General features: G+C 43.4%; 1 protein-coding gene across 1 annotated transcript in view; it reads right to left on the reverse strand.

Annotated features, from left to right (window-relative positions):
- Positions 1 to 15,703, reverse strand: part of LOC126204080 (probable tubulin polyglutamylase TTLL2) — a 376,176-nt gene that overhangs the window by 48,190 nt on the left and 312,283 nt on the right. The window contains exons 7-9 of the mRNA XM_049938500.1: positions 14,677 to 14,826; positions 14,519 to 14,580; positions 2,783 to 3,062 (exon numbers count right to left, since the gene is read on the reverse strand). Of these exons, the coding sequence (XP_049794457.1) occupies positions 2,783 to 3,062; positions 14,519 to 14,580; positions 14,677 to 14,826 (492 nt within the window). The remainder of the gene's footprint in view (positions 1 to 2,782; positions 3,063 to 14,518; positions 14,581 to 14,676; positions 14,827 to 15,703) is intronic.

Genomic DNA, 15,703 nt, shown 5'->3' on the forward strand with positions numbered 1-15,703 from the left:
GTTATCAGAAGTTGTTGAACCATTGAATCCAAGAGATGCATTTTATGGTGGTCAAACAAATGCAATAAAATTAAGAGCTAAAGCTGATGGTGTTAGCACAAAAATAAAATATACTGACGTATGTAGTCTTTATCCTACTGTGCAATTTTATGACTTTTATCCTGAACAACATCCAACAAAAATATATAAATAAGATATTATTCTGAAAATTGATACGGTTTAATAATATGTAAAGTATTGGTGCCTGGAGGATAGTATCACCCTTTTTTGTTTGCACATATACAAATCGATAAAAATGAAAAACTGTTTCCTTTTGTGTCAAATGTGCTCAAGAAAAAATTGATAAATGCAATCACAGTGCTGACAAAGGAAGTTTTATTGGAACTTGGGCGACTGATGAAGTGAATAAAGCTATAGGAAAAGGATATGGAATATTAAATGTGTATTAAGTTTGAGATTATAAAACTGAGAGCAATATGCTGTTTAAAAATTATGTGAAAGGTTTTTTTAAAATATAATTAGGATACAAGCAGTTGCTAAGATATGTCTTAATTCATTATGGTGCAAATTTGGGCAAAGGCAAAATATGAGTCAAACAGAATATGTAACAAATTTACAGCGATTTTATGAGATACTCTTCGATGATCGATTAGATAATACATATACAAATTTTCTTAACGATAATATGGTTCAAATGACGTTCAATTTCAAGGATTATTATGCGGAAAACAATAAAACTACAAATATGTTTATTTATTTCACTACATCAAATGCATGGCTTAGATTATATGATATGTTAGATAAACTAGGAGAATCTGTTGTATATTTTGATACTGATTATGTAGTATATATTGGTGATGGTGAAAATACTGTGGAAACAGGTTGTACGTTAGGTGAATCGACTGATGAATTAGGAAATAACTGGATTACAGACTGGGCTTCAACCAGTCTGAAAAGTGACTGTTATGAGAAAAATCACAAAGAAACAGAGATGAAAGTAAAGGGATTCACTTTAAACTATAACAATATCCAAAAGCTGAATGGCAAATCTGCAATTAATCGAGAATGAAGTGAAGGAAGAGATACAGCTATAATACAGCCAGATCACTAGAGACGATTATACTAAAAATCTAGTCAACAAAGAGACTAAGAAAGAATTCTCATTTCAGTATGATAAAAGAGTGGTTCTAGAAAATTATGGTACAGTGACTTATGGATATTAAAAATTAAATAATTTATCTATATCTTCTAATGTAAAGAAAAAATTCATACCACATTCCTTATACAAATAGACTAAATTAGTTAGTTGCCTTTTGTTGTATTCTCCAATGTCTAACTGTTTGGTTATAGAGTGAAAAACTTTTAAAAATAATGAATAGGCTTGAATGTAACTTTGTAATTTTTTTGGTAAATTATTTATAGGAAAATTATGATTTGCTATTACTTTTACAATCATAAAACAGAGAATCTGAGTTTTCTATTTCCTCCTATCTCAAATGTTCTACAGTTAAAGATAGTTTAAAATATTCATTGCAAATATTACATTCAGTTTGTCTGTCTCACAGTTTATTATTTGTATCGAGAAAAATGTCAAATTTAAATTCATCCCATACATTAGCCACATTCATAAGATTAAAATTTAAATGTTATTAAAATTTTATTCTATATAAATGGATACTTTACTCAAAAATCTAAATAATGCTAGCAATTCTAATTTGTTTAAAAAGATTAGTGAGCTAGAGGTAAATAAATGGTATTACATCACAAGTTGTGAATCTTTAAAAATTAGATATGGGGAGAAAATTTATATGGAGCTTGATGATAAACTTAAAATTATTTTGCCAGACAGGTTTAATAAAATCATAAGTAACTGGGACTTTCAATTTTTTGAAGATGGTAATTTTAAACTAAAGTCTAACGGATTCAAGAGAGCTAAGAATAATGATTGCATATTTCACGATCTAGAGTTCATTGTGTGACTAATTTATTATTGATTTAATTTTTTATATCTTACCTTGTCTAATTTTTTATATCCTATTTTTGTGGGGGGGTTCAATTTGCTCAGTAAATTATCCAACGTGCCCACTTATTACTGAAACTACGTTCTTAAGAAGCCCTTAATGTTAGTACACGTTTTTGTATTCATCTTTCAGTTGCTACTTGTATGTTAGTACAAAATGCGTTTGAGAACAGCGGTCCGCACGAATATTTGATTGGGGCTGCATACGGCCCGGGGCCGCAGTTTGACGACCACTGTGTTACAGCATATACAGAGAGGCGGTCACATCCTTTCCTGTCGCATACGATCCTGGCACTGGAGGCTTGCTGTGGGGGAAACGCAGTTTATTCCAGTACAATATGGGGTCATTCACACAAAGTATGACGGGCTGCGGAGTGCAAACATAAAATCAGTACTGAAGTGAAGTTCTTCTGAAGTCGGAATGAAATAAAATGAAATGTTTGGCGAGAGCCGCCCGGCGGGTGACCTCATCGCTGGGTGCAAGTCTTCTGAGGTGACGCCACGTCGGCGACTTGCTCGTCGATGGGGATGAAATGATGATGAAGTCGACACAAACACCCAGTCCCGGAGCGGAGATAATCTCCAATGCAGCCAGGAAACGAACCCGGGCACCCCGGCATGAAAATCCGGCGCGTTGTCCACTCAGCTACTGTGGCGGACTGGAGTTTGAATGTCCTTGTGAAATTCGCAAGTTGTCTGGTGTGTGTTAACACGACGTAGACGCTTATCGGACTGCGTGGAGAAGAGACGAGCTCGGCGTACCTGGGTGTAGCAGCAGCATGCCCAGGCGTCGTCGGAGGCCTCGCTTCCGGGTCCGAACTCTGAGGTGCAGTCGGGGCCGCCGACGAGCAGGGCGTGGCCCGAGGCGGCTCGCGGGGGCGGCGTGCAGGCGCGCCCAATGTGCGCCTTGCGGCCGGCAACCGCCCCCGCACCTGCCACCAGCGCACCGGGGGACGGGGACGCCCCCGCGCTCTTCTTGCGCGCCCGCGGGCCGCCGACGCCTGCCGATGACTCCCTCACCAGCAGGTGGCGCCGCTTCCACCTGCAGACGAACACTCGTGAGCACCCGTTCTGCCCGTCCTGACATCGAAATAAGTGTCCAAAGATAGAAAAGCAACTGAAATCACTCAACAGAGCAAAGTCCACTGGTCCTGACGGGATACCAGTTCGATTCTACGCAGAGTACGCGAAAGAACTTGACCCCCTTCAAACAGCCGTGTACCGCAAGTCTCTAGAGGAACGGAAGGTTCCAAATGATTGAAAAAAAAAAAAAACAGGTAGTCCCAGTTTTCAAGAAGGGTCGTCGAGCAGATGCGCAAAACTATAGGCCCATATCTCTGACATCGATCTGTTGTAGAATTTCAGAACATGTTTTTTGCTCGCGTATCATGTCATTTCTGGAAACCCAGAATCTACTCTGTAGGAATCAACATGGATTTCGGCAACAGCGATCGTGTGAGACCCAACTCGGTTTATTTCTTCATGAGACCCAGAAAATATTAGATACACGCTCCCAGGTAGATGCCATTTTCCTTGACTTCCGGAAGGCGTTCGATACAGTTCCGCACTGTCGCCTGATAAAGTAAGAGCCTACGGAATATCAGACCAGCTGTGTGACTGGATTGAAGAGTTTTTTGCAAACAGAACACAGCATGTTGTTCTCAATCGAGAGACGTCTACAGACGTTAAAGTAACCTCTGGCGTGCCACAGGGGAGTGTTATAGGACAATTGCTTTTCATACAGGGTGAGTCACCTAACGTTACCGCTGGATATATTTTGTAAACCACATCAAATACTGGCGAACCGATTCCACAGACCGAACGTGTGGAGAGGGGCTAGTGTAATTGTTTAATACAAACCATACAAAAATGCACGGAAGTATGTTTTTTAACACAAACCTCCGTTTTCTTAAATGGAACGTTAGTTTTGTTAGCACATCTGAACGTATAAACAAATACGTAATCAGTGCCGTTTGTTGCATTGTAAAATGTTAATTACATCCGGAGATATTGTAACCTAAAGTTGACGCTTGAAACCTCCGACGTTCAGTTGCGTGTTGTAACAAACACGGGCCACTGTCGGCGAGCAGCATCTGCAGGGACATGTTTACGATGACGACCGTGTTTACGAGTGTGGCTGTAGTGAACTGTTGTGGTTTGGTCTAGCTGTCACAGTGTCCGCATGTAGCGCTTGCTGCTATTGTTATTCTGCATTCGTCTCCGCACGCAGACCAACTGTAGTACACCGTGTTAACAGACGTCTGTGATAGTGTAGTGTTGTAGGAACTGTGACCATGGTGTATTCGAACTTTGAAAAGGCGAAGATGATACTCATCTACGGCGAGTGTCGACGAAATGCAGCTGAAGCCTGCAGGGTGTATGCAGAACGGTACCCGGACAGAGAGCATCCAACGTGCCGGACATTGCAATACATCTACCGCCAACTGTATGCAACAGGTATGGTCGTAGCACGCAAACGGGTCCGTAACAGGCCCGTCACAGGAGAAGCGGGTGCAGTTGGTGTGTTAGCTGCTGTTGCCACGAACCCACATATGAGTACACGGGACATTGCGAGAGCCGGTGGACTGAGTCAAAGTAGTGTCATGCGCATACTGCATCGTCACCGCTTTCACCCGTTTCATGTGTCGCTACATCAGCAATTACATGGTGATGACTTTAATCATCGAGTGCAATTCTGTCAATGGGCATTAACAGAGAATGCGTTGTAGTTCTACCTGTTTACCGATGAAGCGGGTTTCACAAACCACGGGGCAGTGAATCTACGGAACATGCATTACTGGTCCGTGGACAATCCTCGCTGGCTCAGACAGGTAGAGCGACAGCGACCGTGGACTGTAAATGTATGGTGCGGAATCATTGGTGACCACCTCATTGGTCCTCACTTCATTGCAGGGGCCCAAACAGTTGCAACATACATCACGTTTCTACAGAATGATCTGCCAACGTTGCTCGAAAATATCCCACTGGAAACGCGTCGACGTATGTGGTATCAGCATGATGGTGCACCTGCACATTCCGCAATTAACACTAGGCTGACCCTTGACAGGATGTTCGACGGCCGTTTCATAGGACGTGGAGGAAGCATAAATTGGCCAGCCCGTTCTCCTGATCTTACACCTCTGGACTTCTTTCTGTGGGGTACGTTAAAGGAGAATGTGTACCGTGACGTGCCTACAACCCCGGAGGATATTAAACAACGTATTGTGGCAGCCCTCGGCGACATCACACCAGATGTACTGCGGCGTGTACGACATTCATTACGCCAGAGATTGCAATTGTCTGCAGCAAATGATGGCCACCACATTGAACATCTATTGGCCTGACATGTCGGGACACACTCTGTTCCACTCCGTAATTGAAAACGGAAACCACGTGTGTACGTGTACCTCAACCCTCATGGTAATGTACATGTGCGTCAGTGAAAAAGACCAATAAAAAGGTGTTAGCATGGGGACGTAATGTGCTGTTCCAGTCTCTTCTGTACCTAAGGTCCATCACCGTTCCCTTTGGACCCCTACGTAATTCGGTGCTCTCCGTTACACACGATCGAACAGCGGAGGAGTGGTACTCAAGCATCAGCTTTAGGTTACAATATCTCCGGATGTAATTAACATTTTACAATGCAACAAACGGCACTGATTACGTATTTGTTTATACGTTCAGATGTGCTAACAAAACTAACGGGGTTCCATTTAAAAAAACGTAGGTTTGTTTTAAAAAACATATTTCCGTGCATTTTTTTATGGTTTGTATTAACCAATGACGCTAGCCCCTCTCCTCACGTTCGGCCTGTGAAATCTATTCGTCAGTATTTGATGTGGTTTACTAAATACATCCAGCGGTAACGTTAGGTGACTCACCCTGTATATATATATATATATATACAGGGTATGACGTAGTAGATAGTGTCGGAAGTTCCATGAGGCTTTTCGCGGATGATGCTGTAGTATACAGAGAAGTTGCAGCATTAGAAAATTGCAGGGAAATGCAGGAAGATCTGCAGCGGATAGGCATTTGGTGCATGGCGTGGCAACTGACCCTTAACATAGACAAATGTAATGTATTGCGAATACATAGAAAGAAGGATCCTTTATTGTATGATTATATGATAGCAGAACAAACACTGGTAGCAGTTACTTCTGTAAAATATCTGGGAGTATGCGTACGGAACGATTTGAAGTGGAATCATCATATAAAATTAATTGTTGGTAAGGCGGGTGCCAGGTTGAGATTCATTAGGAAAGTCCTTAGAAAGTGTAGTCCATCAACAAAGGAGGTGGCTTACAAAACGCTCGTTCGACCTATACTTGAGGACTGCTCATCAGTGTGGGATCTGTACCAGGTCGGGTTGACGGAGGAGATAGAGAAGATCCAAAGATGAGCGACGCGATTCGTCACAGGGTTATTTGGTAAGTGTGATAGCGTTTCGGAGATGTTTAGCAAACTCAAGTGGCAGACTCTGCAAGGGAGGCGCTCTGCATCGCGGTGTAGCTTGCTGGCCAGGTTTCGAGAGGGTGCGTTTCTGGATGAGGTATCGAATATATTGCTTCCCCCTACTTATACCTCCCGAGGAGATCACGAATGTAAAATTAGAGAGATTCGAGCGCGCACAGAGGCTTTCCGGCAGTCGTTCTTCCCGCGAACCATACGCGACTGGAACAGGAAAGGGAGGTAATGACAGTGGCACGTAAAGTGCCCTCCGCCACACACCGTTGGGTGGCTTGCGGAGTATAGATGTAGATGTAGATCACATCACATGCTTCTGATCAGCGCTGTACAGTAACAGCCACGCTCGCCTCAAAGTGCACGTTGATCGGAAAAATCGCCTGGTACATTGTGTAGATGTAAAATAGGACAAAGACCCATCCTCTGAAAACTGAATTAATCTCAACAAATATTAACCAGGAAGTCAGACAAGGATCTCCATTTTCACTCCCCGTTTTAATGTCTTTAGTGACGCTGCCATAAAAAAATGGATTAAAACAGGAGAGTACTATTATTGTTAACAATGTTGAAACGGAGCTCCAAAGATCTATATATCTGTGTGGAACATTACGACGAACACTGAAACGTAACGTTCGAGAGGAAATCCTACTCAAATTATACAAAACCGGAGGAGCCTTGTGAAAACTTTCTCAGTTCTATAGTTTTAAATAATGACAGTATTTGGAATAAGTATAGTAGTTGTGATAACGGTATTAGCTTGAATGACGAGAAAACGTCTTTAAAAATGAACCGAACGACGTGAAATAATAACATCAGTTTATGATGCATCCTTATATAAACATTTCCGTGTGTCGAAAAATGTGCTTTGTTCTCGGAATGTTTGTTTCAGCTTGTACGACGGACAGAGGTAAGGGACTGTCAGTAGAGCCACATTACGTACGTGTACTACGTGATCAAAACTACCTCAGTAGTCATTAGACATAGTGAGAGAGCAGAATGGGGCGCTACGTGGAACTCACGGGTTTCGAACGTGATTGGGTGTCACTTGTGTCATATGTGAGATTTCCGCACTCCTAAACATCCCTAGGACCACTGTTTCCGATGTGATATTGAAGCGGAAACGTGAAGGGACACGTACAGCGCAAAAGCGTACAGGCCGACATCGTCTGTTGACTGACAGAGACCGCCGACAGTTGAAGAGAGTCGTAATGTGTAACAGGCAGACATCTATCCAGACCTTCACACAGGAATTCCAAACTGCATCAGGAACCACTGCAAGTACTATGATAGTTAGGCGGGAGGTGAGAAAACTTGGATTTCATGGTCAAGCGTCTGCTCATAAGCCACACAACACGCCCTTAAATGCCAAACGCTTGGTGTAAGGAGCGTAAACATTGGACTACTGAACACTGGAAAGACATCGGGTGGAGTGACGAATCACGGTACACAATGTGGCGATCCGATGGCAGGGTGGGGTATGACGAATGCCCGGTGAACGTCGTCTGCCAGCGTGTGTAGTGCCAACAGCAAAAGTCGGAGGCGGTGTATTATGGTCTGGTCGTGTTTTTCATGGAGGGGGGCTTGCACCCCTTATTTTTTGCGTGGCACTATCGCAGAACAGGTCAACATTGATGTTTAAAGCACCTTCTTGTTTCTCACTGTTGAATAGCAATTCGGGGGTGGGAATTGCATTTTTCAACACGATTGAGCACCTGTTCATAATGCACGGCCTGTGGCGGAGTGGTTACTCGACAATAACATTCCTGCACTTGCCTGCCCAGAGTTCTGACCTGAATCCTATAGAACACCTTTGTGATGATTTGGAGCGCCCACTTCGTGCCAGGCCTCACCGACTGACATCGATACCTCTCCTCAGTGCAGCACTCCCTGAAGATTGGGCTGCCATTCCCCAAGAAACCTTCCAGCACCTGATTGAACGTATGCCTGCGAGAGTGGAAGCTGTCTTCAGGGCTAAGGGTGGGCCAACACCATACTGAATTCCAGCAGTACTGATGGAGGGCGCTACGAACTTGTAAGTCATTTTCAGCCAGGTTTCCGAATACTTTTGATCACATAGTGTATATCTTTAACTCGACAAACATTTTGTGTTATAGTAAGCACGTTATACCGTAGTAGAAACACGTAAATCACAGCTCAAGACGACAATGACAAATATGTTTGTTGTTTCGGAAAGTATATTCTTTTAGAAAAATCGACTTGTACTACGGGCCGAGATAATGGGCTACCGCAGTGATCACAGTTAGTATCTAGAACAATGCTGTATACAAATTATCCACTTAATAAGTACTTTCAAGGAAATAAAATGGTATTTGTAAGAAATGTATGAACAGGGGTATCTTATTCGTGATTAATAAGTTAGCTTCGTGAAATATAATTATGAAGTTGGGCATCCATTACGCCATTTTGCCTACGATGGTTAAAAGTTTTTATGTTACAATTTTCCACAAATAGTAAGTTTTAGCGCACATCGGTATGAAATGTCAGAAGACGGTTAAAAAACCTTTCCAACAACACTTCATTCAATCCTGTGCGATTAGTACGTGTTGAAAAAAAGAACGTTGACTTGACGAATAATATATATGATTATAGCTCTTCTGTTTATTGTTGCGCTGATGCAAAAGCTGGGCTTGAATTTCCGACGAAATAAGACAAACTGAATCGTCTGAAACGAAATTTTATTGGACTGACTGTTGTTGAACTTGGTGTGTTGCATGATTTTCCAGATTTTAAGATGTAGTTTTCTGAAATTAGCAGAACTCAAAATAGAAGAAAACTACTTTCTGTATAACAACTAACACTACTTCCAAGAAGACTGGCTACCAATGAATTCTGCAGTTTCAGTAGCATTAAAAAATATAAAGAATAAATTATTTTTAGCAACTTTGTTGCAAATAGATACAACATACTATTCTGGGTCAGATACATATGCCAACTAGATGAATCATTAACAAAAACTGACCAGCTACTCGCAGATATAAGCACAGTACATAAAAATATGAGATTCACGATAGTAAAAGAACAGCATAGTCAAATAAACGTTTTAGACGTAATAATGAAACAAAAACAGCACAATTTTTCATTTAAATGTAAACCCACAACGATCGACACAATCAAACAGCAAAACCTCAAATCGCCCACACTCACAGAAATAAATTGCCCTCTGATACAATTTTCTTAGACTCAACATAGTAACTCTTAACACAGAAAACTATCAAAAAGAACTAGAGAATATCAGACAAATATCAGCAAACAGTGGGTACAATAGTAACAATCTTAAAATAAAACAACAAAACAAAATAAAAAGAAATAAATCAGTAAGCACGGGAAACTGAATCAGAAACTATAACGCAGCGTGACTCCATACAGACAGTCTTACACAATGACAAAACAACACGAAACGCACATGGCAATAAGAAAGAAGCCACACTGTGGAACGCAATGAGATTGTGCCGGTCGTCCAGTCAGTTTTGGGGGTTAGTACGAATTTTTATCGTTATTTCTAAATTTTTTCCACTCAAATTTTCATCTGTACTGTTCGAGTATAATTGCTTGTGGCCTATGTGTCGAGTAGGACAGTCGTCTCAGCAGAGGTTGTTTACCCTCGTGAAACGTGCTGACTATGAAAGCGCTATGTACAGATTCTGAACAGCCAATAGCGAGCAGGGGGAAGAAATCACTTGTAGGATGCTGCCTATTGAAGGACTGTCGGACCGAAACTGGTTGCTCTCTCTGGCATCAGCTTTCAGCTTTTCAGCTTTTGCATTCATGCATCATATATAAACTGGTTGAGACTACCTCCAGAGACGTGCAATAATAGAGTATTAAAGTTGTTTTTTTGTTATTCTAATCTTATGGGACCAAACTGCTGAGGTCATCGGTCCCTAAGCTTATGCACTACTTAATCTAACTTAAACTAACTTTCGCTAAGGACAACACACACACCCATGCCCGAGTGAGGACTTGAACCTCCGACGGAGAGGGGGGGGGAGGGGGGGGGGGGAGAGCCGCGCGGGCCGTGCAAGACGCCCGAGATCGCGCAGCTACCCCGCGCGAATGTGGTTAGGATGTGGCCCCCTTACAATTCCTAAGAAAATCTTAAATGCGAAAAGATGTGAACACATTTTACAGCATTTTGTACAACGGACAGTGGAAGAACAGTTTAGAGACTATGATTTCTCAGTGTGGCAAATCACGCTGTCATAAAGCATCAGCTGCTGGCAGTGGTCTGTGGACGAAAACATCCCTGGAAAGGAATTGCCTACCAAAGTCCCAAACTAAACCCAGTGGATCATATTCGCTCCAGACTCCAGTATCCAACATCACTATCTTTTCTGGTTTCAGCTCTCGAGGAAGAAAGGTGTGACATTCCTCCACAGACACTGATATACCTCACTGAAAGTATCCCCAGTAGAATTAAATATCCCATTTTCAAGTCCACTAATGAGCACAGATAGTGTATAAAGTTGCAAATTTTTAAAAGTGTCCTCTGTAATGAAAAAACACTGATGGAAAAGAATTCCAACACCGAAACACAATTAATGTAGAACTTTCTGGAGTACTTTTTTCTGAGTAACATAATTAAGTGAGTAACATTGCAAGATCACAGGTTAATGCAAGCGCGAGATACGCCATTGCTAATGTGAAATGGTGGTTCATTAATAACCGGCGAAACCGACAGAATATCGAATTCTAACATGCAAACGTGCATGCATTGTGTCGTACAGGTGCCGGACGTCAGTTTGTGGCATGGGCTTCCATGTCTGTTGCACCTGGGCGGCCAATAGAGGGACGGTCAGTGCTATTTGTAGATGACACTGGATTCATCTGGAGTATGATGTCTCATATGCGCTCGATTGGAAACAGATTTGGTGATCGAGCAGGCCAAGGCAACATGGCGACTCTCTGCAGATCATGTGGGTCACAACAGCGGTATGTGGGCGAGCGTTATCCTGTTGGAAAACACCCTATGGAAAGCTGTTCATGAAAGGCAGCACAATAGGTCGAACCATCAGACTGACGTATAAATTTGCTATCGGGGTGTGAGGGATATCCAACGAGAGTGCTCCTCCCGTCATACGAAATCGCACCCCGGTCGATAACATCAGGTGTAGGTCCAGTGTGTTTTTGCACACAGACAGGTTGATTGCACGTTCTCAGGTGGCCGCCTTCTAACCAACACACGGCCATTACGGCCGCCGAGGCAGAACCAGCTTTCATCAGAAAACACAACAGACCTCCATCCTGCCCTCGAATGAGCTCTCGCGTAAGACCACTGAAGTCGGAAGTGGCTGTTTGGGGCCTATGGAATGCAAGCTACAGGATGTCTGATTCTGAGCTGTCCTTGAAGTAACCGATTTGTAACAGTTCGTTGTGTCTGGTGCCAATTGCTGCTCAAATTGCTGCTACAGATGCAGTACGATGCGCCACAGCAATATGCCGAACACGATGGTCTTCCATCTTGCTAGTGCCATCTGATAGACCGGGCCCCGGTCTTCTTTGGACAGTACATTCTCGTGACTATCGGTGCCAGAAATCATGTAGAGCGGCTACATCCCTCCCAAGTCTTTCAGTTGCAGATTCTTGTAGCCCTATTACACGATCTCGTTCAGATTCAGTAAAGTGTTGACAATGGCGTTTTCAACACACCATAACCCTATTTCAAAGGTTACTAACGCTCACGACCGTTACGGCGTGTATTGAAAGCAACCCTGATCTGCATCCTCGCAGTGACACTACTAGCGCCAAATCTGAATAGACATCTTTCAAATGTAGAGACAAGCCTACCAACTTTAATCTACAGGGTGATCAAAGAGTCAGTATAAATTTGAGAACTTAATAAACCATGGAATAATGTAGATAGAGAGGTAAAAATTGACACACATGCTTGGAATGACAGGGGTTTTGTTAGAAAAAAAAAACAAAGGTCACAAAATGTCCGACAGATGGCGCTGGACAGCAAAACTGCTACCGTGACGGGTGAGAGGTACGCCGAAATGTTACAGAATCGCATCATCCCCAGCCTTGCTGATAAACACCTGCTGGAACGTATGACGTTTATGCAGGATGGCGCTCTACCCCAAATTGCTAGACGCGTGGAAGATCTCTTGCGCGCGTCGTTTGGTGATGATCGTATGCTCAGCCGCCACTTTCGTCATGCTCGGCCTCCCAGGTCCCCAGACCTCATTCCGTGCGATTATTGGCTTTGGGGTTACCTGAAGTCGCAAGTGTAACGTGATCGACCAACATCCATAGGGATGCTGAAAGACAACATCCGACGCCAGTTCCTCAAAATAACTCCGGACATGCTTTACAGTGCTGTTCACAACATTATTCCTCGACTACCGCTATTGTTGAGGAATGCTGGTGGACATATTGACCATTTCCTGTAAAGAACATCATCTTTGCCTTTTCTAAATTTGTTATGTTATTTAGATTCTGATCAGATGAAGTGCCATCTGTCGGACATTTTTTTGAACGTTTGTATTTTTTTGGTTCTAATAAAACCCCATGTCATTCCAAGCATGTGTGTCAATTTGTACCTCTCTATCTACATTATTCCGTGATTTATTCAGTTTCCAAATTTATACTGACTTTTTGATCACCCGGTATGTCGCGCAACTCCTTCTTGGTGTGAGATTTTTTTTTCCGTCAGTGTGATAGCATTGCCCGATTTAACGCTCTAATTGCTCCATTTAAAATTGTGAAGATCGACTGTCTTTTTCTATCATAAGTAGATTTTAAAAAGGGAGATGAAGAGTTATTTTCATCATGGCAGCAACACCAGCAACCATTACGAAATTGTCTCGAATCAAAAACAGCCCACAGTTGCTGTCGGGGTGTTGCACAGTTGCACTGTGGACTGTTTTTCATTCGAGACAGAGATGAAGAGATTGAAGCCGATAGAAAGTATCTAAACATTTTGTCAGAGATGTATGCAAGGTTGTTGTTGTTGTGGTCTTCAGTCCTGAGACTGGTTTGAGGCAGCTCTCCATGCTACTCTATCCTGTGCAAGCTTCTTCATCTCCCAGTAACTACTGCAACCTACATCCTTCTGAATCTGCTTAGAGTATTCATCTCTTGGTCTCCCTGTACGATTTTTACCCTCCACGCTGCCCTCCAATACTAAATTGGTGAGCCCTTCATGCCTCAAAACATGTCCTACCAACCGATCCCTTCTTCTAGTCAAGTCAGAACATGTTCTAACAACCGATCCCTTCTTCTAGTCAAGTCGTGCCACAGACTTCTCTTCTCCCCAATCCTATTCAATACCTCCTCATTAGTTATGTGATCTACCCATCTAATCTTCAGCATTCTTCTGTAGCACCACATTTCGAAAGTTCTTGTCCAAACTATTTATCGTCCACGTTTCACTTCCATACATGGCTACACTCCATACAAATACTTTCAGAAACGAATTCCTGACACTTAAATCTATACTCGATGTTAACAAATTTCTCTTCTTCAGAAACGCTTTCCTTCCCATTGCCAGTCTACATTTTATATCCTCTCTATTTCGACCATCATCAGTTATTCTGCTCACCAAATAGCAAATCTCCTTTATTACTTTAAGTGTCTCATTTCCTAATCTAATTCCCTCAGCATCACCTGACTTAATTCGACTACATTCCATTATCCTCGTTTTTCTTTTGTTGATGTTCATCCTCCTTTCAAGACACTGTCCATTCCGTTCAACTGCTCTTCCAAATACTTAGCCGTCTCTGACAGAATTACAATGTCATCGGCGAACCTCAAAGTTTTTATTTCTTCTCCATGGATTTTAATACCTACTTCGAATTTTTCTTTTGTTTCCTTTACTGCTCGCTCAATATACAGATTGAATAACATCGGGGAGAGGCCACAACCCTGTCGCACTCCCATCCCAACCACTGCTTCCCTCCGCAAAGCACTGTACAGTGGCTTACAGAGTACATGTATATGGTGTTTCTACGTTAGGCAGCTAGGGGTGTTGTCGCGGCCGTTGCCCCCCTCGCGTTCCGTGATGAGACGCACCTGCTGGCGGCGGTGACGACGGCGATGGCGGAGCCGGGCCCCCGCCGGCCCCCGGCGTCCGCCTCCAGCGAGGCCGCCCCCGCCTCCTCCGATTCGTCCCCCGAGCTGCCGCTGCAGCCGCAGCCGCTGGCGCCGTCGCCGCCGCCCCCGCCGCCCGCCTCCGCCGGCGCCACGCTGAACACGGCGAACAGCGACAGCCCCGTGTTGCAGACGGGCAGTCCTAGCAGGTCGAACATGTCGTGAAGCATCGGCTTCTTCACCGCCGCGTCCACGTCGCAGTCGTTGCCCAGCGCGGGACTCAGGTTCACCTGTCGGCGAGATCAGGCACTACATTTTGGTTGTTCACCTCTATGTGGCTTCATCGCGTTAAAGTGAGTTTCCGAAGCTCGTCATCAACATGCTTATTATTAGTTTTAACGTGGGAACGTCTATTCGCTCGTAGGTGGAACTTTCGTGTATGACAAAATAGCGTCAGATTACAATCGCTAATAGCTGCGGGACTAATAAAGCGTAAACAGTGATTGAAATGAAATGATCGTATGGGATTACTGGTTGGGAGATCCCACCTGGAGTTGTTCGTCCGCCTAGTGCAAATCCTTTTATTTGACGCCACTTCGTCGATGATGATGATGATGATGTTGAAATGTTGATGACGACAACACACCATCCCGGAAAATTTGGAAATTTTTGATAAGTTCCTATGGGACCAAACTGCTGAGGTCATTGTTCCCTAGGCTTACACGCTGCTTAATCTAGCTTAAACTAATTTACGCTAAGGAGAACACATGCACCCATGCCCGAGGGAGGACTCGAACCTCCGACGGGGGAGCTGCGCGAACCGTGTGACTAGGCGCCTTTGACCCTGCGGCTACCCCGCGCGGCCGTCACCTCCGGCCTGATTGGGAATTTAACTCCCCTCTTTTTTTTTACTAGCATTTTAAGGGATCAGGTCGTGGGTAGGCGGAGGAAGACTGGGCGGGGGTCGCAACCCGAGGCCTGCCACAATGTCTTCCCCTCCCGTCCAAGGAATGAAATGATTTTTTTTTATTTTTGTGTATTTATTTAATTTTTCTTGTTGTTTTGCGATTTACGGGTGCAAAACATAACATAAAGAAACTAAAGATGCCATTCAAAACAACGAAACGTAAAATGGCTCCCAATGCCATCTAGATGTAACGAATTCAC

The sequence above is a fragment of the Schistocerca nitens genome, chromosome 9, assembly GCF_023898315.1.
Source record: "Schistocerca nitens isolate TAMUIC-IGC-003100 chromosome 9, iqSchNite1.1, whole genome shotgun sequence".
Classification (NCBI taxonomy): domain Eukaryota; kingdom Metazoa; phylum Arthropoda; class Insecta; order Orthoptera; family Acrididae; genus Schistocerca; species Schistocerca nitens.